This window comes from Fusarium oxysporum, chromosome 2 (genome assembly GCF_000149955.1).
Source record: "Fusarium oxysporum f. sp. lycopersici 4287 chromosome 2, whole genome shotgun sequence".
In the NCBI taxonomy this organism is placed as follows: Eukaryota; Fungi; Ascomycota; class Sordariomycetes; order Hypocreales; family Nectriaceae; genus Fusarium; species Fusarium oxysporum.
In genome coordinates this window covers 2,912,813-2,934,025 of record NC_030987.1, presented here as the reverse complement: position 1 = coordinate 2,934,025, position 21,213 = coordinate 2,912,813, and the positions used below count along the sequence as shown (strand labels likewise).

The following is a 21,213-nucleotide window of genomic DNA, read 5'->3' as shown; positions in this document are numbered from 1 at the left end:
AACAGCCTCTTTAAAGGCTTGTCGGACAGGCCTTTCAGCGGGCCGGGCCAATACATGGGCAAGCTGACGGTAGCGTCATTGCGCGTGGTCCAGCCGTCAAAGTCAGTCGGTCTCTTGGGTCTTTGTCTTTGTTGTCAAAAGACTCCCTCGTGTACTGCACATGCATAGTTGCATCCCTTTAGACCCGTAAATATCCTTCGTCTTTCTCGTTTTCTCCTTCTTTTGTTTTTGCTCAGTTGCGATACTGACATTGAGATTGAAGAATCACCATAGATCATGGGATTGCGATATAGAGCTTGAGGATGGGTAAGTCCAAATCCCTAGAAGGGGTGTCCACACTCCAATACTTTCAGTACCTGACACCAACACCAACCCCTCTCTTCCCGCACCACCTCTAAAATCTGGGCTGTATCGCGGGAATACCTTCGTCACCAGTTACCCCAAGACAACCCAGACAATTCAGCCTGGGCTTCTGTATTTATAACTGCAATCTAAGCAGAATTGGCGGTGCTTACATGCAGACCCTGCTCTAGGCGTCTCCGCTGCCGTTTCACCAAAATCTTCAAACATTCAGCAAAGATATATCTTTTGTTGACTAACCCCCTTGTGTGACCCATAGTGCCGTCGCAGCCGCAGCCGGACCACCTGCAGGATACGCTCAGGTTCTCCCCCCGGCCTGTTACTAGACTCGAAGAGGAGGAAGAAGAAGAAGATGATGAGAAGAAGTGGGATAGAACATTACGCCCAGTAGCTTCAGAATCGCCGGTCGCCCATCGATTTGCGCATTCACGAGAATCGTCCGCCGAAAAGATCCCCCAGACGCACCCGCCCTTGGCCTCCCCACGACTTCATTCGAGGAGCCCTCTTGGCGGCGTCGTAGAGCGCATTATCGACCCGAAGAGCGCCGCATACGGCCATCATCGTCAAACTTCGATTGTCCACGGCATTCAACACTCGAGAAATGGCAGCTTGGCCAGCACCAGCTCCAGTCCCCTCAGCCCGCAGATGATAGCAGCCGCTGGCGTCGGCTTTGATCGTTCAGACATGCAATCGGTGGCCACCCGTATTGATGGCGACGCCAGTTATCCTTCTCGGCCACCTACATCTCTCTCCGGAAATGTTGCACCTATGGACCGTCCTAATGCTTCTGATGCTCCATATGGCATGACCCAACGAAAGCTCGAACGAATGCACAGTAAATCTCGGCGCGATCATACCCCCCATCACTCTCACTCTTCTCGTCATAAGGATGAGCAAAAGACGGTTGGCGAATATGCGCTTCATGTCTTGTTCACCTCAGTCAGTCCAAGCTTTAGTGTGTAAATGCATACCACAACTAACTTGAAATAGTTTATTGCACAGGCGGAGGAGAAGTTGACAGAATGCGTCACGGTTCCTTTTGATCCCGAACCCAATGTTGAACAAATATGCGGACCAGGTGTCGACCCAGCGTTCGATCAGTTGATTGTTGCTCTGGGTCATATCGCTAGCCCTAAACCGAAAGCCTTGATAGACTCGATGATGCTCTGGAGGAAAAGTAAAAGTGATGCTGCCAACGAAGCTCGCAGTCATCTTCAGCAATCTCGGAATGCTGCGGCGGGGGCACCTCTTGTTCGAAGAAATACAGAACCAGTACAAGCTGCGATGCCCGGCCAAGGAGGTCCTGATTCTGTTTTTCCAAATGGTCCACCAACACTCGCAGCAAGGCAAGAGTTTGTAGCACAAGCTGAACGTCGATCGACCGTATCTATATACATCCTTTGTCGCGTTCTCCTCGAAGTCATCAGCCAGAGTAACTTACTGTCTATCACCGCTGAAATGGAGGATAAGCTGGAAAGTATCATATTCGGACAGCTCAAGATCGCCGATACTGAGCAGTTGATGGTGTCGCCTCTGAAACTTGCCAATTGGAACCTTTTTGCTCAATTGCTGGGACACATGAGTGGCATTAACTTTGGTGGAGTTACCAGGAGGTTCATTGAAGACTTGGACAGTTCTCTCCAAGAACGCGTGGTCAAAAGCCCAACCTCCTCTTCTGGTCGAGATGCAGAGGGAAAGGTAGAACTTGTTTTGGGGGGCATGAAGCACCTAAAGCTCAAGATCTCCCCCGAAGAGTCATGGGAACAATCCTGCGATTTTCTCATCTCACTTGGCCGTCTGTTCCAGAAATCCCACGGTCAAAAAGTCAAGACAGCCTTCTGCCAAGTGATAGAGATGCTTCTTCTTCCAATCGCCGCAAAGGCAAGCAACAGCCATTTCATGCATCCAAAATGGGCGGAAGTACTTGCTGCTGTCGGACCTCGCCTTGCCCAAATGTTTATGAAACCGAGGCATTGGAACTTCGCATTCCCTCTTACTGCGACTTTGCTTTGTGTATCCTCTCCAGACAATTTTGGATCACAATGGCTGCAGTTGATATTGCCTTTACAAACTAAAGTCAAGGATCGAATGACTAAACCCCTTTGTCTTCAGGTCATCTCTCGCTTGTTATGGACATTCCTGTATCGAACTAATGAGACCTTCCAAAATAGCCTCCGCAAAATTGACGAGGTCATGAAACTTGTTTTGCCATCATCCAAGCGAAGTTTAGTTGCATCGGATACTCCGTGCACTGAACCTCTGATCCAGATCATTCGCATCGTTGGCTTCAAGTATCCTGAATACTGCTTTAGGAATGTTGTGTTTCCTCTTATCAATGCTGAACTTTTTACTTCCAACAAAGAGTTGAAAGTTGAGCAACTGGATCCTGACCGGGTTGTTGTTGGCATCAGGGCTTTCCTATACATAATGTCGGATTTGGAGAAGGGTGAACAAGGACGACCTCCGTTCCCACAATTCTTTGAAAACCCAAACTCGAGTTCGACTCCCGATCGATTTCCTGTCTCCCCTGCTATGTCTTCGGCGCGCAACTCTCCGCTATCACAACCAGATGCGGCTTCGAAGGAGGAGTACATCAGTCGCCCGGTCTTAACACACGTCTTGAGTGACGGAGTCCGAGACTTCTATCTCAAATTCTGTGAAATTCTTGGGAAAATCACGATCATTTGTGATAATACCTTTGGTGGACAAGCGGCCTTGGATGAGAAGTTCAATAGCCCTTTGCCAAAAACCCCTATAACCGAAACCTTTACCTTCTCTCGCAAAGACGACCATCAGAGTGCCGCGGATCAAAAACAAGCGTTTTATGAACTCTTACATGTTGCTGTTCAGGCGTTACCCCGTTGTCTTTCTGTTGACATACCTTTCAACTCTCTGATCAATTTGCTGTGTACTGGAACAGCCCATGTGCAGTATAATATTGCGGAGTCATCTGCCAATTCTTTGAAAGCCATTGCCAGACAATCACATGCTCAACAAGTCACTATGGGATTCGCTCGTTTCATCTTCAACTTCGATGATCGATACTCGACAATGTCTGATGGCGGAATGCTTGGCCACAGTCATATCGAGAACACCCTACGCTTATACGTTGAACTGCTACAGATATGGATCGAGGAAATCAGACAAAAGACCCGTGATGCTGCCACAGACCAACCTGAAGCTAATGCCTCTGATAAAAGAGCAATCAAGCTTGATTTATCTAGTATCTGGGCGGAGGTTGACCAGGCCGAGGCCCATGGTTTGTTTTTCCTCTGTTCGCAATCACGACGAGTCCGTCACTTTGCAGTGACAGTTCTTCGTCTGATTGTTGAATTTGACAAGGCCCTGGGGAAAGAAGCTTGTGAGGATAAGGATTCCATGAGACTGATTGATATTCTTGAAAACGAGTCTAGTAAGGTCATGGATTTTAACGATGAGCAGCTATCTGTTGCCGAACGAAGCCGATTGCAACGGGGTCTACAAAACGCCAACAACCAAGGTGCTCTTGTAGAGCTTTGTGCCAGCGATGTCTCTTATGATACGACTTTGTGGTTTAAAATCTTCCCTAAGCTCATTCGAATGGCCTACGAGAAATGCCCATTTACAGTCACTATCTGCCGCGATCTCATTTGCAACCGTATTTTGCAGATGTACAAGCCAATCGTGTACCTCTCCGAGCCTTCAAGGGGCTTGTACTACAACAATGAGCCAGGAAGTGCCAGGCTAGGGGCCCGATCTGCGACAACCCATCCTGAGGTGATGGTGGAGCAATGGAAGCTGTATCTGATCTTTGCTTGCACAACACTGGCAGACCCGGGGGCTTTGCCAACGGCTCAGGATCCTCAGCACGTTCGGAAGGCATCCAAAGCGTCGTCCAAAGATAAGATTGTGACGGCTCGGATGTTGTTCAAGTACCTCATTCCCATGCTGTCTGTCTCCTCCGCATCTGTTCGGGACGCTGTTGTTGTTGCTATGGGGTCCATCAACATTCATATTTATCGGACTCTTCTTGAGGAACTACAAGGCCAAGTCTCTCGATGCAACGATGAGGCACGGGCTCGGATACATCAGAGGACAAACAGCAATCCTAGGAGGAACCGGAAGATGGATCTTCTCAGAACGGAGATCACCCATGTTTTCAAGCTGACTTCGCATTTCCTTAGAGAACCCGAAGTTTACAACGGCGAGTTTTTCTTAACTACTCTTACCACATATACAAAGGACCTGAAGCTATTCCTGATGGACGGAGAAGTCCAGATGGATTGGGAATTCCAGAAGCTCCGACGCCATTACTGTGGACTCATGGAAGCACTATTTGAAGGAATTAACAGAACCAAAGATCCGTCCCGATGGATGACTTTTGAATCCCGAAAATCGGCGTTCTCGCTGATGGAGGACTGGTGCGGATTCTCGCCGAATCAGAAACAGATCCGTGCTCGAGAGGACACCATGCGGCAATCGCTAATCGACCAACAGACCTTGGGCGAGCGAGGCACTGCTACCGCAGCGATGGAGATAGAGAAGAGAAACCTCCGGACTGCAGCCCTCAGTGCAATGGCTGCTTTGTGTGGCGGACCGATTAGCGTCACAACTGAGAGTAACGTGGTCCTTCAGTTTGATGTTCGACGCATGCTTGCATGGATCGACTCCATTTTCAACTCGGGAAGCGATAAGATGAACGTCATCGGCAGAAGAGCCCTCCAGAACCTAATTGTCCACAATCAGGAGGTTCCTTACTTGATGGAGCATTGTATTGCACGTTGCTATTTGGCTGAGGCCCCTAAAGTCCTCGAAAGCTACTTCACTGTGGTCACACAAGTTCTGCAGGATCACATTGATTATCCTTGTCCGTTCTGGAAGCTCCTTGGTCTATGTCTGTTCACATTGGGCAATGATCAAAGCGAGATCCGGTCCAAGTCTTCGACTGTCCTTCGGAGCTTGGAGGCACGCCAACAGAGAAACTCCAAGATCCAAGACTTTGACATCAGCATCTCAGACAAAACGCAGGCTGTATACAAACTAGCACAGTTCGAAATCTCCAAACGCCTTGCCAAGCAACACACAGAACTGGCATTTCATATCTTCTCCGAGTTCACCCTCTACTTCAAGGATCTTCAACCTGCAGCTCAACGAAATGTTGTTGCAGTCATGTTGCCCTGGATCCAGTCCATTGAGTTAAAGTTGGACCCTAGCGGTGGACCTGCGGCACAGTCCTTTGTATTGCTTGCAAACCTGCTCGAGATCACTATCAAATCCAGCGGCGCACTGCATAATGAGGTTCAAGCTCTTTGGCAGGCTCTTGCATCTGGGCCTTACCCAGGAAACGTTCGCTTGGTTCTCGAATTCATCATGCAGCTGTGTCTTGAGCGTCGGGAGCAGAATTTCGTGGAGTATGCTAAGCAAATTGTCGTTTTTCTCTCAACCACCAATAGCACGCCTGGCATCAAGGTTGTTGAATTCCTTCTTATGCAGATAACCCCAAAGGCCATGGTACCGAACGAGAAGCGAGATGCTGTTGAGCCCCCAGCTGACATTAATCTTCTACCCTACTGTGCTAACTTAGCCGAGGCTCTCCCAGTTGGAACCAAGCAAGCTGGTTTTTCTCTCGGCCAACTGTCACTGATCCTACTTGTGGATCTAATGGTATCTCCAGTTCATCTTACCCTCGAAAACGTCCCGCTTCTTCTTCAGGTCGTCACCGTCCTTTGGGATCATTACACTCCGCTGGTTCAGGAGCAGGCACGAGAGATGCTCGTGCATCTTATTCATGAGGTGGTCATTTCGCAGATAGACGATCAGACTCATGATGTTGACAAGAAAGCCATCGAGGATCTGATTGACATGATCCGCCGGCACGATCGCTCTGTGGTCTGGGGATATGAGGATAGTAACGGCAAGGTTGACGACCACGATAGCAAGGTGCCGCCAAGTATGGAGTTCCTTACAACAGAGGTTATCAAAACCTTTGAGACGACCTTTCCTGGAATCAAAGAGCATTGGGGACGCCTTTCGCTAACTTGGGCGACGTCCTGCCCAGTTCGACATCTTGCTTGCCGGTCATTCCAAATCTTCAGATGCGTTCTTACATCTGTGGACCAGCCAATGCTTGGAGACATGCTTGCCCGATTGTCCAATACTATTGCTGATGAAGACCCGGAAATCCAATCCTTCTCCATGGAAATCTTGACGACTTTGAAGACCATCATTGTCAAGCTTGATGCTGAAGATCTTCTTAACTTCCCACAACTGTTTTGGACGACCTGTGCTTGTTTAGAGTCTATCAACGAACGGGAGTTCTTGGAAGCGGTCGAAATGCTCAACAAATTCCTTACAAAATTGGACTTGAGCTCGCCAAATGTGCGACGAATACTTGCCGACGGCCAGCCGTCTCGCTGGGAGGGGATATTCGAAGGTATCCAGCCTTTACTTCACAAGGGTTTGCGGTCGTCCCTTTGTTGGCAACCAACTCTCGACACAATAGATAAGTTGGTACACATACCAAGCGACGGCTTAGTCGGCGATGAGTCTCGTCTATTCTTCTCGTTACTGGCCAACTTCCCCCGTTTCTTGAACGAACTTGAGAAGTCCACCTCGGACGAAAGCGTTATCCAGACGGCAAGACTCCTCCAGGAAGAAGCCGATAATCAAGGCTTGGCTGGTATTGCTGAGGCTCTGGATGATTTCGCATTGGGGAATCCACAGGGCAGCAGCAAAGACTTCATTGTTGAGCTATGGGGAGCTTTACGAGAGTACTATCTCCCGCAGATGGACTTCCAGATGGTGACTTTCCTAACCGGGCTCCTCACAAACTCCTTGTCGTGGGTGAAGATTCAGACCATGAGGATCCTTTGTGTCGCAATTCCTGAAGTGGACATGCGCAAGCCTGAACTCGCTGGTCATGGATCCGATCTGATCTCCCCACTTCTTCGGCTCCTACAGACAGAGTTCTGTATGGAGGCGCTTGAGGTGCTGGACAACATCATGACCATGTCTGGAAATCATATGGACAAGCACCATTTGAGGATGAGTATGACACGGCCAACCTCGAGGGCGATCCGCAAGGAATACGAGCGTACGCAGAGTTTGTTTGGAATACCTGAGGCATCAGGATGGGCCATTCCTATGCCTGCGAAGAAGACAGACGCTACGCGGGCCAATATTCATGCCGCTTTCTATACTTGTCAGGGCTCAGAAGGGATGTTGACCGAAACTTCGCCCACCCCCGATGTTGAGTTTCATGCCGATGACTTTCCATACAACTACTTTGGCGCACCAGAACGAACCGAAACGATGTTGTCTGATGAAGGGCGCGGAGACGTTCACTCAGGAGATCTTGCAACCAAACTGGACAGCCTTGACGATTTCTTCGAAGAGCCATCCAGTCCTACAACAGATGACGATGGCAGATCTTCCAGAACAATCACTGAATATACCCCAGAGTCCTTCGAAACTGGAGCAGAACTTTACGATGAGCAGATTCTGCCCATTCTTCACGAAGCCTCGAACAATACCTCCTTCCAGAATGGATTCTCCGATCGATCTCCAGGATTATCGAGGGAGGTAAGCTCGAATACTATGAATCCAGGCGCCTTCAGTGTGGTAATTCCTACTGTCAGACCAGGCCTGCATTCCAGATCCATCACATCACCCTCAGCTCCAGCTTCTTATCAACCACAGATGGGCGATATTGTTTCCGATGATGAGTATGTGGGGGGCTTCTCTGATGCTGATGATGAGAGGCCTGGCACAGGGCATACCGAAAGCGCCTTTTACTTGGAAAATATGATCAAGCCCGTAACACGAAGACCTCAGTCGAGGATGAGGCGCGGGCCAAGCAGCCGTTCACGAGACGAGAGGAGCAGGGAGAAACCACCGCCTCAACCGGCATCACGCCTGGCTAATAGTATATTCCCACCAGGCATGCAAGACCACGCAGAGGGCGATATGCTATGATGATGTAAAGAGGATTAGTTTTATTGGCCATTTTTGTATAATTGTTGGATATGTTGTATGATGAGTGGAACTTGTGCTGCGCTGGCGCCAGGGATTTTGCATGTGAACAAGTCAAAGTATTGGATATGTCACTACGTGTATGTCTAAAAAAAAGCGATTGAATTCAACAATGAATAAACTATTGAAGTCATAGTTCATAGCAAGTCCTGTAGTTGTGAGTGATTGTGTGGTTTCTGTTCAGCTTAACCGACAAGGTAAAGCAAGGTACAATGGAAGCTCAAGGTTTCCATCTACCAAGTCCGAATAAATAATCACAAACTCAAGACTAATGTAGCTATTCTAAGTGAGAACAGTTGATCATCTCTCATAGTACACTCACCTCAAACCCAGCTCGAATGATAACACTTGGAAAACGTGGACAGGGTATATGTAACCCCGTTTAATGCATATTCAGTCTCAATCTTCATAACCCACGGTTTTAAGATGGAAAGTTTTGATACATCGGCCAACACTCTATGAATGATGCCTATTTTGCTTCGAGGCTTTTTTAATGTCTCGAGGCATGTCAATCAGTCGACAAAATGGTGTCGCGCAATAAATGGTGCAAAGTTGATGAGCAAGCGCAAAGCTAAGGCTCCAAAACCCTTTGAATTAATATATCCCGATGCTCCGACCAAGGAGCACTCCGATCTCAAATCCTTCTTATCATATGTGGAACGTGTCAGCTTAAACAAAAGATCTACGGTCTACAGAGGCACCCATTACGAATACACAGTCGCCGATACACTATCCCAGTATGGCTTCTTTCTCAAACGCGTCGGCGGGCAGTCAGACCGTGGCATGGATCTTCTAGGGATATGGACACTCCCCTCAACGACACAAACATTTAAAGTGATTCTCCAATGCAAAGCAGGTGCTCGGAGTGCAAGCCCAATGTACGTTCGCGAGCTCAAGGGCGCTATGGCAGCAGCGCCTCCGGGATGGCGAGGCAATGATGTCTTGGGCCTCCTGGTGGGTGAGAAACCAGCTACGAAGGGTGTGCAGGGCGAGATGCACTCTGCGGATGTGGCGCTAGGCTATGTCTGTTGTTCCAAGGAGGGAGATGTTCTGCAACTGCTATGGAATATCAAGGCTCAAGCGATGGGTCTAGATGGAGTTACAGTTGGTTTGAAGTATGGAGAAGATAATAACAAGCTTGTGTTGCTGAGGGGAGGTGAAATGTTACCTCTGCTGGAGAAGGCTAAGACTGAGGAGGAAGACGTCGTGGTTGATGTGTCTGCCATTGAGATCGAAGGGTCACAGGGTTAACGTGGAATGGCTACTATCATGCATCTTATGTATTCTTTATAATATATGACACATTTCATTCATTCATTCACTTCATGTCAAGCCTGGGAACGCAGTATAGTAGAGTTAGCACGTGAGAACGTTATCCAAATTTATCTATGCGAAAACGTTCTATAATGACATGGCCCTCACTCATCCCTCATCGACGTCTCCTTTCCTTGCCTTCATCTCTCGTAGGTTATCAGCCCCAGTTCTGGTGGTTACATTCCACGCTCATATACCAACCTTCGCAATGGCCTTCTTCACAGCCGTTTCGATCTCCTTGAGATGAACTTCGGGCTTCTTCGTACCAATGGCTTTGTTGTCATGACCACCGTCCATGTCGAAAACATCATCGAAGCTGAATTCCCTAGAAACCACATCTTGCTCGACAAGATCGCGCGGCGCGGCCTTCTCGAATGTGACCCATTCTTGACCTTTATGGTACTTGTAACAGAACTGCTCCTCTACCAGCTTGCCAGGGTCGAAACGGCATTTCCACTAGCCACCGCTCGCCTTCTGGAAAGGTTCGGCCCAGTGAGAGCTGGGTTCGTGCCATTTCTTATCCCACTTGTTGTTTTCCTTGCTGCGCATTTGGTTCTCGAGTCTCCAGATCTGGGTAAGGAACTCTTCGTACTGCTTCCCGATGCCGTTGCGGCGGTTGAGGGGGACAACGCCATAGCTGGTGAAGGTTGGGAACCATTTGGGGACATTAGTCTTGACAGGAGTTTCGTACATATTGTGACGCTTAGAGTCATACTCAGTCTCAGGGAGCAGGTAGGGGAAATAGTCGGTCTCCCATTCAAGTTTGTTGGTGTCGACGGCTTTGGGAAGTTCTTTCATATGGGATGAGTTGAAAGTTGGGAAGTGGTACTTGACCTGCTTGGAAAAGGCTTTGTTGTATGCCTTATTCTTCGAAAACTCTGCCTCTTCATCAAGCCACTTAGTCGCCTGACAGATATTGGATGACTGCTCTTTGAGCCACTGATCATACTTTGAAGATTTGCAAGTCGAAGACTTGTTGGAAGACTTGACCTTTGAAGTCTTCTGGAGAATATTATATTCATCTTCATCTTCATTGACCTCTCCCAGCGAGAACAGCCCCTGAAAACTCTCAGCTTCACGAAGAACCGCCGTCTGGTTCTCGGTAAGTGGTAAGTGAGAGGTATCTGGGTGAAAAGTGAATTCTCCAGCAATCATGCCTTCGACATATCCATCGCGAATGGCAATCTTTCTGGTCAAAGCGGCAACTTCGACTTTGTCGTTGTATATTTCTTGTTGTACCTCGCGGGGCACCACAGGGAATTCGATTGGAGTGTTCAAGTCGAGCATCTTGATAGCCTCCTGTTCCGCAGTGGCCTGTCTCTCATCATTGATCTTTTTGACACTAGCATCGTGATGGTGCTTCTTGTAGGTAACATGAACAGCATACTCTTGACGAATATCTGCTTCAAGAGCGAGTGGCTCGAGAAAGTTGACTTCACTATGCCACTTGTGTAGGGATAGAGGTATCTCAGGGTCGATCTGCTTAGCGAGGACTCTGGGCTTAAAGGTGAACTCATCATCTTCGGGATATTCTTTGTTGCAAGGATAGGTGCATTCGGAATGCCAGTTCTTTAGCATCTTGAATTCGGGCTTGCGCTCTGGAAAGGTGAACTGAGATCGGTGGCTAGTGTTGGGCTTGTGATACTCCCGAGGTCGATTGACTTGGGCGTCGATGCTCCGTTTGAGCTTGCTTTCGCGTCCATCTCCAACATCGAGCTTATCCTTTTGAGGGTCGGTAGGAGGGGTGTGAAGATCAACTGAAGACACTTCTCCCTGGTTGGGGCTGCAGAGGTAATCTTTAAGAGCTCGCGGACTGTGTGGCGAGAATACTTTGAGATTGTTCCTAGATGAAGAGCTTGGGTAAGTGTCTTGTTTCTCTTCTTGACTTCTATTGAGAGGCACTTCTTTGCCTAGATTCTCTATGAGTAGAGGAGGAGTAGGTTGGGCGCATGGGGCCGACAACTTGTTCGGCTTCATGATGAAGGTTGGTGTTGAGTTCAGGTCATCAAGATGTGTCTCTGATAACAAGTCTTCAACAGATCTATCCAGAAAAAATAGATTTGTGTTTATTCTAAAATGAGAAAGTATTGTGTGCGCGGGAGGAGGGAGGCGAATATTCACAATGTGTATAGGTGAGCAAATAATGACTGAACAGAGCTGCGCAGCCGCCCGCCAGTGCCTGTCACTCCAACTCACCAACTACCTAGACCTGAACAAGTCGAATGTATAAAACCAACAATGCCTGAACAATTGATAATGCGCTGCTAATCAGGGGTAGCCAGTGTCAACGGCTTCCTGCGAGTGTTGAAGAAAGTTCACTCAGCAGGGAAGCAAATTCCAGTCACTGTCTTATATACAGCCACACGAAAAAAGTGTATGAGTACCTATTTCTCACTGATATAAGTTGTGGCCCAACTTTGTGTTCATACAAATTTTTACGAATGAACGTAACAAGGCCAAATCCCCTCTCTTAACGTCTTGAATGAGCTGACAACTCCCGCATACCTTCACCGTCAGTGAGTCACGAGCCGAGGGACAGATCTCGATGTCAACGATATATGAGGATTTAGCCAGCTTTATAAACTGTTTGCGCCCTTGGTACCGGTTCTGAGCATACACGAAATCGTTCTGTGGCGGTTACATCTTCGGCAGAGCCGGTGTATACGATGGGAGACTCGTGGGTCGGGTTGTTTGTAACGTTGTATGGTCATACATTGATCCGTGTCAACTTCTAGAAACATTCCGTAAGTGATTATAGTACAGTTATATACAGAAGTCCATAAACGAACCACCCCGCGCGCTGCCATCTATATCCCGTGTTATACATACAATCACAAGCACAGACACCACTACATATGGCTCATTTCCTGCATTATGATGCTACAGGTCCTACTTTGACCTGCTCTCGAAGTCTCTTAGCCTCGGCCAAGCGGTCTTGTTTATCTTGTCTTCTCTGTCCTGCCTCAATTCTCGCAAACTGACCACGCGCCCCATGCTTGAGCTTTGTGATCATGTCCGCCGCCTTACCCTTGTCTAGGTTTTCGAGCTTCAAAGGTTCCGCCTTTCCCCGCATCTTATTGATAAAATCAACTTGTCCCTGTGTAGGTGGAAGTGTCCGCCATCTTTGATAGCGGTGAATGAATGTGTGGGGGAACATCTTGGCCGCGAAACTGTCCGCTCCATGCACTGCATCAGTGAATGTGGCTGCCGTGAGGATCTCCCGTGGCATTGCGTATGGTGCTTTGGCTACGCCAGGCGGTAGAGCTCGTACCTCTATAGCTCGGTAAAGCGGCCCCTTTGTGTTAAGCTGTTCATTAACCCGCTCGATTCGAACATATGAACCGCTCGGTGACGATAACACAAACTTTTCTTTTCCGACCTGAACCCATGCATACTTACTTATGGCCCGGATGTGTTTCTCGCCAGACGTATCAGCGATAAGATCTAAAACCGAGTCATAGTCTGTGAATGTGACACTATCGGCTCCAGGCCCGGGAGTTGTCTGGTATGACAAAGGTTGTTGAGACGTGACATGCTCTGTGTCCTTGATTTTGCGTAGGTCATTCACTGTTGCCCTCTCAACCAGGATATCAGGGTCAAGACCAAATAGCGTTGGTGTGGTCACGATTCCAGTGTCCAAACTCGAGACCAGATCAATGATATGACAGTTCTTCTTTCCCGGGTGCAACCGCATTCCTCTACCGATCATTTGAACAAGCAAGTTGCGAGACCTCGTCGGCCTCGCGAGGATAATGCAATCGATATTTGGGATATCAGTTCCTTCGGTGAAAACACCGCAGTTGACCAGCACAGGAAACTCTCCTTTTCGAAACGAGTTCAAGGTCTCGCCTCTTTCAATCTTGGGGGTCTCTCCAGTAACATATCTCGCGTCAAAGCCATGCTGTCGGAACCGATCTGTCAGCTCCACCACATGGGCGACGTCAACACAAAACACAAGTGTTGACTTTCTTCCTGGAGCTTTCGCCATCCAGCTGCGGACTGTTATGTCGTTGATCTCACTGGTGTTGACAGCCTTGGATAAATCCGAAGGAAGATAATCGCCGAAAGCCCCCTTCTTGACTTCGGATAAGTTTGCCTTGGATTCAACAGTTGTAAAAATGACGTCCGACAGCCACTTCTTAGAGATCATATCCACATAATCTTTGTGATAAACGATTTCGTCAATGGCTGCGCCCAGTTTCACTCCATCAAACCGTGAAAACGTGGCAGAGACACCAACTAGATTTGGGGAGTCAGGTCGCTTCTGATCCAATCCAAAGTGACGAAGGGTCTTGAGGTACCCTGGAGCGACGATGTGATGAGCCTCGTCGACCAGCAAAAGTTTGAAGCGAGACGGGTCAAATTTCTTAAGACGGCCTTGTGACGTTATGCTTCGTACGCTGGCGACTGTGATGTCTGCCGTTCCCGTTGCATGGACATTACCCATCTCGATCTCGATCCTCTTGTCAGGATACGCGCGTTGACAGTGGTTGGCTGCTTGTTCCACCAGCTCACGACGATGCGCCAATATTAGTGTCTGTTGCGCGTCCTTATTTGCTGTTGGGATTCTATCAATGAGTTGTGTAAAAATGACCTTCTTTATGTCAATCGACTGAACTTTCATTGTAAGAGAAACGCGCTTACTGTTTTACCGCTACCAGTAGCTAGAGATATTCCGACTCTTTTGTGACCGTTCTTTAGGGAGGAAAGAACTGAGTCGATGCATTCTTCTTGATAATCTCGAAGCTGTAACTTGGGGGTTTCATGAGCAACAGCTGAGGCAAAGGCTCTGAATGGCTGTGGGCTTATTGTGAATGGCAACCTTGCGGCTTTGGGCCGCAAAACACATTGCGGTATAGCCCGTAACATGGCACATGATGAGAGGTGCAATAAAAATGCGTTTCGTCTCATCGATATGTGATAATAAAAAAATACTTCATGGTTAAGATGTCATGAGCCTTCGAATGCTAACCTAGACCAAGGTGTGAATGCATTATGTAAGCAACATTCTTCCACTCATATTTCATTTCAACGTCAACTGAAGGAGTGGACAACCGTTTATAAAATCTCGGTGCAATATGAGCGATGCGTTAACGTCAATATCAACTTTGTGATCGTCTTTTTTATTTAGTATTACAAAGGTTCTTTTATTTTACTCTTTGATACCCGCTCCTAGCCAGGAGTAACTCAGGTTTATTCTGCTTGCTACCATGTTTTCGCCCTGTCATATCTTTACAGCTATCATACACAAACCAGTATGGAGTCGGAAACCAATTATGAACCCCTCGATGAGGATTTAAGCGACACAGAGCAAGTTGGAAACTTGGAATTGGGAGACGATGTTCTGTTACCGCCACTTGACGAGCAATACGTTGCTGATCAAACCGACGCATCTGGCAGCGTGTATAGTGAGAAGGAGGATGAAACAGACCAAGACAACGAGGATTCTTCCCTGAAAAGACGCGGTGAGGAAGATTTAGCTCCGAGACTCTTCAAAAGACAAAAAGGAGTTCTCAACACCGAATACTTGGATCTTCTCAATAGAGATATTGAAGATGCAGCCCAGCGTGTCTGCTTTACCGACGATAGCGAAGAAACCGTTCTGTATCCAAGCCAAATGGGTCTCACTTACTGGTCGATACCAGAGAAGAAACTCTTCTTCGAAGCGATCGCTCGTCTTGGTCAGAGTGATCTTCCAGGTATTGCATCCCGGATAGGCACCAAGAGCGAGATCGAGGTGAATCATTACCTCGACGTGCTCCGAAGAGCACGGCTTCTTAGACAACGACAAGTCAGACGCCCCGCTATTGAATTCCCGGAGATCCCAGCCGCCGTAGAACTAAGTCAGCAATGTTGCCACGCCTTGGACGAGGCTGCAGATGCTATTTCTGTGCGCCAGGAACGAAAGGAGGAACAGCGAGAGGAGAGCAAATGGGGAGACTGCTGGGATATTAACCCAAGGATTGCTCGCCGAATAGATAAGGGCGAAACCGTCGTCGAAGGCCAGGATCTTCCTTTCTCCAAGCTATTCAACCTGCATACGTGGCTAAGACTCTCTGAGCGTATCTTTATGAATTCCTCCATTCCTAGTGAGAACTGGGATTCTATCGACAACAGGCCTCCCTCGATATGGGCCACTACGTTCGAAGACTTTCACTCTTTGGCAGTCTCAATTACGAAACGATTGGTTCAAACAACGATATTTCTCAGCGAGTCAAGAATCAGGGCCAAAAAGGAACTCGTACCAACTACTCGCGAAATCATCAGAGCACAAGATGTGGAAGCAGCCGTATCGTCCCTGGGATTGAATCATAATTCCCATCAGTTTTGGAACCAATGCGCACGAAGACTACGACTTGAGGTCCATGAGGAGCCGCCCCAGCGAGAGGAGGAAGGAGAACGTGAACCTCTTAGCTATGAAGAAGTGGAAGCCTTTCTTTCTAACGGCGGCGATGAGGCTGACCAAGCATTTGAAGCGCCATCTGACGTAGATGAAGTCGCCAACCCTTCTGGAAACGAGGCCCTGAGCTCTGATTTCGAGGAGCCCGTCTCACATTCGAACGAAGAGGAGGCTGCTATCGCACGGGAGGCCAACGAAGTTTTGCTCTTCTCGGCCGCCGACTTCCCAGAAACGTATCGGAAGAAAGAGACTCTCAAGAACCGCATCGCAAGTGAGCGGCGACAGGAGCAATATGCCGAAGAACGCGACCAGTACGTCAGCTGGCAGGCTGAGACTGAGATGTGGGATCTACTACAGAAGAAACCTCTCACTGAACTACCTAGGATGCCAGAACCGGGTCCGTTGCAACGGTCAACTATGGATGTGGAGAGTATCTTTCCCATAGGAAGGGATTGGAGAACCACGATAAAGTACCGCAGCGAGTGGGAAAGAGAATAGGAGACAATACCTGATGCTAGCCAGTGAAAGGGCATCAGAGCTCGGAAGCTCGCTTTTTAATGTGAATAAATACTTATTGTGACTCCCATGCCTAAGGGTATCCGAACCGCCCCATCTATCGTTTGCATCATACCAGTTAATTCTCAAGTTAACGTCTCCTTTTTGGTCTTGCCTTTGCTTTAGTAGTCTTAGCCTTTTGGCCCTTCTTGGCACCTCGTGTGGACTTTGATACTTGTGTTTCGCTCTCTTCAGCACTCTCTTCTTCCTCACTAGAAGAGCTCTCGCTTTCTTCTTCTTCGCTCTCCCCTTCCTCCTCCTCTTCTTCTTCCTCTTCTGTGGTCTCGGCCTTTTCTTGCTTCTCAGCCTTGGCCGGGGTCGCTTTCTTCTTTTGTCGCGAAGCGCCTCGTTTGGACTTGAGCGCTGGTGATGGGGCATCTGTACCCTCCTCCGTATCTTCTACCGATGTGCCTCTTGTTTTCGTATCACCTCGCTTGCGCTTCTTGGCGGGTGAAGGTGCCGGAGAAAGTTCGAGCTGGGGTGGTGATGTTGGAGCTTCGCTGGGGTCGGCTGCGGCTCGGGCCATCATGGCATCAAAGAATTGCGCTCTTGGCAAAGAGAACTCGTTGTATTCGCTCTCGTCATCGTCGAAGTTCTCTCTTTCATCGATGACCTCAAGATTGTAGTATGTTCGGAGCTTTTGCCAAATATACGGAATGCGTGTGTGTTGGTAAAAATCAGGGTCGAAACCATGGTTCCGCAAGTGCTCCGAAATTGCTATCATTCGGAAGTGCTTGTGCATGCCTACACAGTCTTGGTTAGTAACAGCTCGACATGAAGGAAGTGACCCAACTGACCAGCTGGTTTCCAGCGAATGACACCCTTGAATAATGAAGCCACTTGATCATCCGTCCAAAGATCATTGTAGTTATTGTCTGGCTGTTGCTCCTTTGTCTCGCTAGAACCTTCATTATCACCAGTCTGGGGAGTGTCAACGTCCATTGCATCGTCATCTCGCGCAGGAGTTGGTGTCGCAACAGTTTGGGTGCTAGCCCGAGCGCGCTTCCTCGGCGCCATTGTGATTGTGATGAGGAGACCAAGATCGATCGATTTATGGTAATATTCGTGAGATATGCTGTGTAAGTGACAATTGTGTATCGGAGTTGTTGCTTGGTGGTATGGATAATCTGGACGCCTCGAACAAAATTGAAGGTTTCAAAAACCGAACCCGTCGTCTAATGCAATGGGCTGCCTGAGAAGGAGGTTCTGATGAAATCATAAGCTAACCTGGCTTGCGGAAAGCGCGCCCCAAGCTTGAGGTGCTCCATTTTTTAGTGCACAGGGCCCTGAAACGCGCCTAACATCCGCTGAAGCGCGTCTACGGAGGGGTAGTGATATTGACATCGCGTTAATTGCCCTTCAGACGTACCTTGAATAACAAGCTCAAGTTCAGGCTCGGCATTGCAACCCACAACGCGCCGCTGAGCACTATGTTATTGAATCGCATGAATTTTATGAGAAAGGACCATGGCTGAATCCAAGGAAGACCTGGGGGCTGTATTCACTATACCTGACTTTTGGGAACCGTCGGAATTCCTGCATCAATTAGATGGTGACCCACAAGCTCAGAATCCCTTCTTTTCTCCTGGGCTTAGAGGTAACTTTGGACCTTGAAATTGAACCGTACCTCTACTAACTTGTGTTCTTAGAAGATATAAAATCGGAGCTTGTCCAGCTTGGCCAAGTGTCAGTAGAGCAAAGTGGCTTCTTCAAGTTACCGTCCCAGCTTGAGCTTCAAGGCAAGCCAGAGCCAGAACCAGGAGTAACTGCGTCTACCAACAACATCCAAGCCTCCACGGAAAGTCTAGCTGATCCGGAAATTGATGATGACATCTGGGCGCACACCGATGAGCCAGAAGAGAAGACACCAGAACATAGGACTTGGGACAGCTTCATCTCAGGTACGCCGGCTGGCCAACAACAGCCTTTGGTGACGGAAGCTGGAGCCACCGTCTACGATGCCTTACTAGGTTGGTCCGTCGACCCTCTTGAACTGAAAAGTTCCGAGGTCCCTGTTGTCGATATCAAAGCCTACTTTTCTTCATTGCTTGCTCTGGCTCTTGGTCAAGAATCGATCTTCTACTCCAAGCAGGAGAAAGGTCGCACTTTTGCACCAGCGATTCCCAGCATGCGGGTCACAGGGTATTCCAAAGATGTACTCCAGGGTCTAGAAAAACAATGTCACCGCTGCGGATCAATGTTGTTCGAATTGCGGTCCTTTGTCAATTCTACTTATGCAAAGCGCACGTCCAAATGCGGCGTTGCTTTGGCTGGTGTGCTTGATCAAATCCTTAAGGACGTTCAGCGACATGTCGCGCTCCATAGGCAGACGCCACGATCGCTTTTGGAGCTCCAATCAACAGTCAAAGGAATGCTTGCGATTCTGATACCATTTCAAAGACTTGCTTCCAAATTCCGCAAAGGTTACGAAGACCAACATGTTCTCTCCCAGGTATTCCATGAAGCATACTCAGTCGACTACGGCGAAGAACAGCTTCGAGGCATCATGCGTGAAGTTTTACAGAGAGTCTCTTCGCCTTGGATCGAGTTCTTGGAAGAATGGATCGGTACCAGGCAAGAGAAAGGGATTCCCTTGACCAAAGCCAATGTTGGAGCGAGCAAAGGCTTCGTCAAAGTCGACACAGAGAAATATACGGATGATTTCGGGCAGGAAGTTGAGGACATTGACTTTCTCTTGGACGAGACCAAAATGCCCCATTTCATGCCCTACGATATTGCCAAGTCTATTTTTGAGACAGGCAAGAATCTGCGGTTCATTAGGGAATGCCATCCCGAGCACCCCTTGGCTTCATCAGGTATCGTCAGTGCGACTGATCCCCCAAAGGTTAGCTGGCTTTACGACTGGAACGCCATCGAGAACCTTGAGAAACGTGTAGCCAAGTATCACGAAGATCTCTTAGGGGCAATCCGCGACTGTTCATTCCAAGACAGAGTCAACTCGGAAAGCAATGAACTCGCGATTGGTTCTGAGATCGCAAACCCGTTCTTTCGTGAAGACCCCACGTCAGAAACAGGGCTCTTGAATACTCTTACGGCGCGTATGGATGAGCCCTTGCCTGATGATGCGAGCAAAGAGGATACATTGAGCCAAATCTTGCGTGAACGTCTTACACAGTCTGCTACCCGCAAGTCTCAATCTCCTACCAATGGCTTCGACTTCACGCCTCATCCATCACTTCTTCCCGTGCTTTCGTTTGGGAGTATTGCTTCCGCGCAATCTGAGGTTGTTAATCAGGAAAGTCTGAGGCTGCTGTTTAATAACCATGATTTACGTGGTCACCTGAAGATGCACCGTGATTTCCACCTCTTTGGTAGCGGCATGTTCGTAAGCCGCTTGTCCCATGCCCTATTCGACCCAGATCTAGAAACAGCCGAAAGACAGGCTGGAGTTGCACGACAAGGAGGTGTCATGGGTCTTCGTCTCGGAGGTCGAGATACTTGGCCACCAGCGAGCTCGGAATTACGTCTAGCTCTTATGGGCGTTCTAGCCGAGAGCTTCGATTCAGACAACGAGTTCGCTAAGGAAAAGCTGGCCAGTATATCGAGGGATGCATCTGAGCTCCCAGGAGACATGAGTTTTGCTGTTCGAGATTTGTCGCAGGAAGAGATTGACAAGTGCATGAACCCAGACTCCTTGGAAGCTCTTGACTTTTTACGATTGTCCTACAAGCCCCCTGCGGCATTATCCAGCATCATCACCCCTGTGATTTTGACGCAGTACGATCGAGTCTTTAAGCTGTTGCTAAGAATCATGAGGATGGTTTATGTCGTCAACCAATTGTTCCTAGATGTTAATGCTAGAACCAGTCGCTGGAACGACCCCGAGGACATTTCCTACCGATTCACTCGAGAGGCCCACCATTTCGTCTCCGGCATCACCTCGTTCTTCATGGATGCTGGGGTCGCCATTCCTTGGGAAGCATTTGAGGCTAAACTAGACAAAATCGAAGCCGACTTGAAGAACCCCTCAACAGCCAAGAGTACAGCAGATAAGGTTGAGAGTCCTGATAGACTACGAGAGTTTCACTCCCGAGTGCTTGATCGAGTCATGCTTTCTCTTTTTCTCCGGAAACGACAGCAGCCAGTGCTGAATTTGCTCGAAGAAATCTTTGGTGCAGTTCTGGAATATGCCAAGTTTTCACGAATCAAGGCTCTTGGAAAGAACCAGACTACTGACCCAAGAGAATTGGAAGAATTACAGCGTTTGTATAGCAACTTCAAGAAGAAAGTGCAAATCTTCATGACTGTCTGTCGAGCCTTGACCGAAAAGAGTCGATCAACAAGTAATAAGGTCTCTGACGATTTGGGTTTGAAACAGGAGGGTATTGGTGAGGACCATATGGTCGCTCAACTACTGTTAAAGCTCGATATGGGACACTACTACACGAAACACTAGGACACCATATATAATATTAAGTATTAACCATGAAGGATATGAAGGCATAAATGAAATTCTGCCAAGCCTGGAAGTAATATCTGTGTCTGCCTATTCATTCTATTGATAATCCGATACCCCGCCATCGACGTCGGTTGCACCCTTGCTGCGGCGGGCC

General features: G+C 48.3%; 7 protein-coding genes across 12 annotated transcripts; 4 read left to right on the top strand and 3 right to left on the bottom strand.

Annotated features, from left to right (window-relative positions):
• The first annotated feature begins 97 nt into the window (after positions 1 to 97).
• Positions 98 to 8,540, top strand: FOXG_08273 (uncharacterized protein). 5 transcript variants are annotated; one of them, XM_018387103.1, is made up of 4 exons: positions 118 to 186; positions 263 to 306; positions 620 to 1,299; positions 1,351 to 8,517. In XM_018387103.1, exons 2-4 carry the CDS (start codon positions 303 to 305, stop codon positions 8,311 to 8,313), a joined length of 7,647 nt encoding a protein of 2,548 aa, XP_018244911.1. In that variant the 5' UTR covers positions 118 to 186; positions 263 to 302; the 3' UTR covers positions 8,314 to 8,517. The 5 variants fall into 5 exon arrangements, with proteins under 5 accessions (XP_018244910.1, XP_018244912.1, XP_018244911.1 ...); XM_018387102.1 differs by having other exon boundaries at positions 98 to 306; positions 1,351 to 8,540; XM_018387105.1 differs by lacking the exon at positions 118 to 186 and having other exon boundaries at positions 284 to 306; positions 534 to 1,299.
• A 276-nt stretch (positions 8,541 to 8,816) lies between these two features.
• Positions 8,817 to 9,763, top strand: FOXG_08272 (uncharacterized protein). Its single transcript, XM_018387101.1, has one exon. The coding sequence runs from the start codon at positions 8,833 to 8,835 to the stop codon at positions 9,619 to 9,621; it is 789 nt and encodes a 262-aa protein (XP_018244909.1). The 5' UTR covers positions 8,817 to 8,832; the 3' UTR covers positions 9,622 to 9,763.
• A 110-nt stretch (positions 9,764 to 9,873) lies between these two features.
• On the bottom strand, positions 9,874 to 11,661 carry FOXG_08271 (uncharacterized protein; the record flags this gene model as incomplete). Its single annotated transcript, XM_018387100.1, has 2 exons — positions 9,874 to 10,076; positions 10,149 to 11,661. The coding sequence occupies 2 exons, from the start codon at positions 11,659 to 11,661 to the stop codon at positions 9,874 to 9,876; spliced, it is 1,716 nt and encodes a 571-aa protein (XP_018244908.1).
• A 706-nt stretch (positions 11,662 to 12,367) lies between these two features.
• Positions 12,368 to 14,624, bottom strand: FOXG_08270 (uncharacterized protein). Its single transcript, XM_018387099.1, has 2 exons — positions 14,329 to 14,624; positions 12,368 to 14,278 (listed from the first exon to the last, which is right to left on the bottom strand). Exons 1-2 carry the CDS (start codon positions 14,593 to 14,595, stop codon positions 12,557 to 12,559), a joined length of 1,989 nt encoding a protein of 662 aa, XP_018244907.1. The 5' UTR covers positions 14,596 to 14,624; the 3' UTR covers positions 12,368 to 12,556.
• Positions 14,625 to 14,730: 106 nt separating this feature from the next.
• On the top strand, positions 14,731 to 16,729 carry FOXG_08269 (uncharacterized protein). 2 transcript variants are annotated; one of them, XM_018387098.1, is made up of 2 exons: positions 14,773 to 16,108; positions 16,161 to 16,670. In XM_018387098.1, exons 1-2 carry the CDS (start codon positions 14,942 to 14,944, stop codon positions 16,173 to 16,175), a joined length of 1,182 nt encoding a protein of 393 aa, XP_018244906.1. In that variant the 5' UTR covers positions 14,773 to 14,941; the 3' UTR covers positions 16,176 to 16,670. The 2 variants fall into 2 exon arrangements, with proteins under 2 accessions (XP_018244905.1, XP_018244906.1); XM_018387097.1 differs by having other exon boundaries at positions 14,731 to 16,729.
• FOXG_08268 (uncharacterized protein) lies at positions 14,751 to 17,855 on the bottom strand. Its single transcript, XM_018387096.1, has 2 exons — positions 17,437 to 17,855; positions 14,751 to 17,383 (listed from the first exon to the last, which is right to left on the bottom strand). Exons 1-2 carry the CDS (start codon positions 17,654 to 17,656, stop codon positions 16,731 to 16,733), a joined length of 873 nt encoding a protein of 290 aa, XP_018244904.1. The 5' UTR covers positions 17,657 to 17,855; the 3' UTR covers positions 14,751 to 16,730.
• Positions 17,856 to 18,001: 146 nt separating this feature from the next.
• FOXG_08267 (uncharacterized protein) lies at positions 18,002 to 21,176 on the top strand. Its single transcript, XM_018387095.1, has 2 exons — positions 18,002 to 18,236; positions 18,289 to 21,176. The coding sequence occupies exons 1-2, from the start codon at positions 18,107 to 18,109 to the stop codon at positions 21,054 to 21,056; spliced, it is 2,898 nt and encodes a 965-aa protein (XP_018244903.1). The 5' UTR covers positions 18,002 to 18,106; the 3' UTR covers positions 21,057 to 21,176.
• Positions 21,177 to 21,213: the final 37 nt, after the last annotated feature.

Bases quoted from the DNA above. Each gene is read 5' to 3' on its own strand.
- FOXG_08273 (XM_018387102.1), top strand. The intron at 1,300-1,350 runs GTCAGTCCAAGC...AACTTGAAATAG, and splicing joins TTCATGTCTTGTTCACCTCA to TTTATTGCACAGGCGGAGGA.
- FOXG_08272 (XM_018387101.1), top strand. From the start codon at position 8,833: ATGATGCCTATTTTGCTTCGAGGCTTTTTTAATGTCTCGAGGCATGTC.
- FOXG_08270 (XM_018387099.1), bottom strand. From the start codon at position 14,595: ATGAGACGAAACGCATTTTTATTGCACCTCTCATCATGTGCCATGTTA. The intron at 14,279-14,328 runs GTAAGCGCGTTT...GACATAAAGAAG, and splicing joins CTACTGGTAGCGGTAAAACA to GTCATTTTTACACAACTCAT.
- FOXG_08269 (XM_018387097.1), top strand. From the start codon at position 14,942: ATGGAGTCGGAAACCAATTATGAACCCCTCGATGAGGATTTAAGCGAC.
- FOXG_08268 (XM_018387096.1), bottom strand. From the start codon at position 17,656: ATGGCGCCGAGGAAGCGCGCTCGGGCTAGCACCCAAACTGTTGCGACA. The intron at 17,384-17,436 runs GTCAGTTGGGTC...AAGACTGTGTAG, and splicing joins CATTCGCTGGAAACCAGCTG to GCATGCACAAGCACTTCCGA.
- FOXG_08267 (XM_018387095.1), top strand. From the start codon at position 18,107: ATGGCTGAATCCAAGGAAGACCTGGGGGCTGTATTCACTATACCTGAC. The intron at 18,237-18,288 runs GTAACTTTGGAC...TTGTGTTCTTAG, and splicing joins CTTTTCTCCTGGGCTTAGAG to AAGATATAAAATCGGAGCTT.